This window comes from Condylura cristata, unplaced genomic scaffold (genome assembly GCF_000260355.1).
Source record: "Condylura cristata isolate star-nosed mole 26May11 unplaced genomic scaffold, ConCri1.0 scaffold00014, whole genome shotgun sequence".
Lineage (NCBI taxonomy): Eukaryota > Metazoa > Chordata > Mammalia > Eulipotyphla > Talpidae > Condylura > Condylura cristata.
In genome coordinates, this window is record NW_004567115.1 from 43,971,709 (window position 1) to 43,975,236 (window position 3,528).

General features: G+C 48.6%; 1 protein-coding gene across 2 annotated transcripts in view; it reads left to right on the plus strand.

Moving 5' to 3' along the window:
• Positions 1 to 3,528, plus strand: part of GALNTL6 (polypeptide N-acetylgalactosaminyltransferase-like 6) — an 849,045-nt gene that overhangs the window by 833,069 nt on the left and 12,448 nt on the right. For both annotated transcript variants that reach the window (XM_004682397.2, XM_012724993.1), the window contains exon 12: positions 821 to 970. In XM_004682397.2, coding sequence (XP_004682454.1) covers positions 821 to 970 — 150 coding nt within the window. The remainder of the gene's footprint in view (positions 1 to 820; positions 971 to 3,528) is intronic.

A 3,528-nucleotide genomic window follows, 5' to 3' on the forward strand; every position in this document is an offset into this window, starting at 1 on the left:
GATTTATATGCCCTTATTATAGCCCTTCCAGTCTGTTTCCTCCTTTGCTGAGGGGTGCCTCTTACTGCTGTCCAGCTAAAAATCTCAGGAAATATCTGTCTACAGGAGTAGGCCTGCTTTACTGCCCCGTAAAGTCAATGCCATGCACCGTAAGTAGCATTTTTGAAATAATGGAGTGGGATGGTTAGGCGCATTTATGAAACTCTGAAGTGATTATGTTTTCTGGAACTTGTGTTTCACTTGGGTGGGGCGGGGCCTCCGCGGGTGTGAACAGTGCCTGCTACGGGGAGTTACGGTCCAAAGTTTTCTCAAGGCCCTGCAGAGTTACTCCACCAACGCCAGCAAATTAACTGGCCGGTTTACTCAACAAGCTTAGCTCTTATTTAAATCACACTGTTTTAGGTTGCTAGCATCACTCAGCCCAAGTCTAGGCCTGCTCTTTTTTCAGTGACTCCGCTCATTTAGCGCAAGTGTAGCGTTTGATCCAGGAACAGTGTATCTGAATGAAGAACCTGAAGGCTTCATTAAAGAGCGTCTTCCCTCCCTCCCACCTCCCCTTTCCAGGGATCCCCATGACACCGCACTGTATTTCCTGGGACCTAACTGAAACTCGTTTGCTCTCTTTGCCAGGCGCAGCTGGTGCTGCCTGAGCACCCGAGAAGGTGCCCCCCAAACCCCGCCCCACCTCGGTACCCCCAAGCAAAGTGCTTTCCTGTCACAGGCGCTGGGCTGCTGAAAGACACGCCCCTGCCCCCACCTTCCGCTCCCACCTCCCCAAATTATACTCATCCCTGCCTGTCTGCTTCTGTCACTTCGATAGCTCTTTACTTTTGGATGGAGACAAGATATCCGCCCCGGCGAGCCCCTGCACACGCGGAAGTTCTGCTTCGACGCCATCTCGTACCACAGCCCCGTCACCCTCTACGACTGTCACGGCATGAAGGGGAACCAGCTCTGGGGACACAGGGAGGTAAGGTGGGCTCACCTCGGGGGTTCTCGTCCTGCCCCACGTAAAGCTGCCAGCCCCTGCTCAGCTGCCAGTGGTGCGGGACGTAGGTGTGCGCGTTTGCCTCACGCGTTTGGAGACGGGCAGCTGAGACCAGGAGAGGTGCGGCCGCCTGAAGGGCCAGACCTGGACTTTGTTACCTCAGGCTCATGACTGAACAGTGACTAGGGGCCAGCAACACACAGCAAGGGAAGGGAAGAGGTTCTCACCCAGACAGTGCCCAGACTGAGGGGCCCAAGAGACGAAAACGTACATGTGACTGTTAAGGACCCCAACCCTCTCTGTCACTCACCTATACACACGCACCCATTCACACCCCTATTCATTCTATGTCTCAGGTCATTGCTTGGAAGCTATCTGGTGGGCAGGACAGTTGCATTCACATAAATATTGACACCCTCATGTAGATGTAACGGTTGAAACTCTCACATACAACATGGCTGAAGCCTGCCCACCTGTAACTCAGGAGAACTTATTCGGGGAATTTAAAGGTTTAAAGAATTATCAAGTCCACATTTTGTATTAGAGAAAATAGTTCAGAGACATATGTAAAGTCAGATTTTATTGAGTTGATGAAATCCAGACCAATTACCATCTTCAAATGTTTTCATTAATTGCAAAGCTGTCAGACGGTATCCATTAGCGTTGAGCACGTCTGCTTGATGGCCAGTAACTCCATTCCCAAGCACATCTCAGGGCTCCTCAACAGAAAAATATTACAGTGTTTTTTTGCTTTACAGAATAATATGTCGAAATGAAAATGACATAGCTCCGCTCAATCACATGGATGGCGCATATAAAGTAATCTAGAGTTAAAGGAATCAGATACTAAAAATAAGAAGTTTTCATGAAGTTGTCTGATAACTTTTAGGTTACTATACAATTTTTATCAACTCCTTGGATTCTTAAGGCAGAACTTGGCTGTCAATTAGCAAGTGCTCCAGAAGCTTTTTTCCGCCCCTCAGGTGCACAGAACTGCTGGAGTCCTTCCAGCCAGGTGTAGAAGACAGCCTCTGTTTGCCTTTTCATGCTCTGACATATCCAGCCTCCCCCTAGGCTAGGAGGAAAATGTCACACCCGTCTCTGTAATCATGAACTTGGCTCTCCCTCAATGAGGCTAAGTTGTCCCTGAAATGACAGGAAGCTAAAGGGAAGAGTTTGCAGAAAATCAATATAGAAGGTGGGGTGAGAGGTGGCAGTTTTAATAGTCATTCTCTCACTTAATAATCCCTGTGGTATCTACTGCATAGAAGGCACCTAAAGTCACATTAAAAGATTGACAGTTTATACATGTTTATCCCCCCCCCTCACACACCACCCCACCTAGCAGATAGTGGCTATATGTCCCCCCAAAAAAAGTACAAAAGGTCAAACTGTCATATCCTGTAAAACAATTAAAAATCCAAAGCGCTAATAGCATGCTATCACGTGCACTCTGGGAGGCCAGGGAGTCACTGCAATAGGAAAATATCACTGTTGTCTTTATAAATGACAAAGCCTATTGCATCCCCTTGCTCTTCAATATTACACTGTCTCGGTGTACAGCAGTAAGAACGTTTCAGTTTTGTGTGGATGGCTCTATTCCGACCTTTAAGAAGCGATTTGCCAGGTATCCAGGAAGCCCCTGCTTCGCCAGCAGCCTGGCGTGGCAAGCCCCAGTGGGCAGACCACCTCTCATTACTGCAACTTACAGCACAAGGGACAGAACACTCAATAATGTGCAATTAAGCCGGGAGAATACAGTTGTTTTCATTAGGGAGCTTACAACAGCTTACAGATGGATAAGACCAATAAATGCCCGTGCACACAGAGCTCCTGGGGAGACAAAACACAGCTTCGGGGATTTCTAGGGGTAACTGGCAGCTTTAAGACTGTAATCCTCTCCAGGACCCTCAGGGCTGGTGGTAGAACCACCAGGTGCCGTTCGCGGTGGTTCTTAGCTCTCTTTGTAGCTGGTGGCCTAGCGTTGCTTAGCAAGAGGCTACACTCACTGTGTATTTCTGTAACAAGCAAGGTATTTATACCTAATCAGGAGAAAGCCACAGGCTCACAATGGCAAGTTCCTGAAATATCTCATCTTGATTGATGACGCAGGCTGTTCACGCGTACCTGTTTTAGAAAGATGCTTTAGTGTGTTTCCAGGGCTGTGCCCAAAGCGTAACGAGAAAAAGCTCTAAGGCAGAAATCCCCCTGGGGTGCTGCCCTGCTGTTCTGCTGCACTACCTGGGGGAGCACCCCCTTTTATTGCATATTCCTGAGTGAACGGGGATCCCTTAAACTATTCACTGTCTGAAGAGGCTCAGTGCTCATCTCCTAAGGCTTAAAGCAATCATCACCGACCATGAGCGAGGCACTGCGCCTGCTTTGCGCAGTAACCTCGGCCCCACAACTGTCCAGGGACTATCCGAGGCAATTCACAGGGGAGGAAGCTGCTACAGGACTGTAGCCGAGCCAGCGCTCAAACTTGGGTATATCTGGCTTTAAAACCTCTAGTCTTTGCTCTGCCACACTCTTTTTTTTTT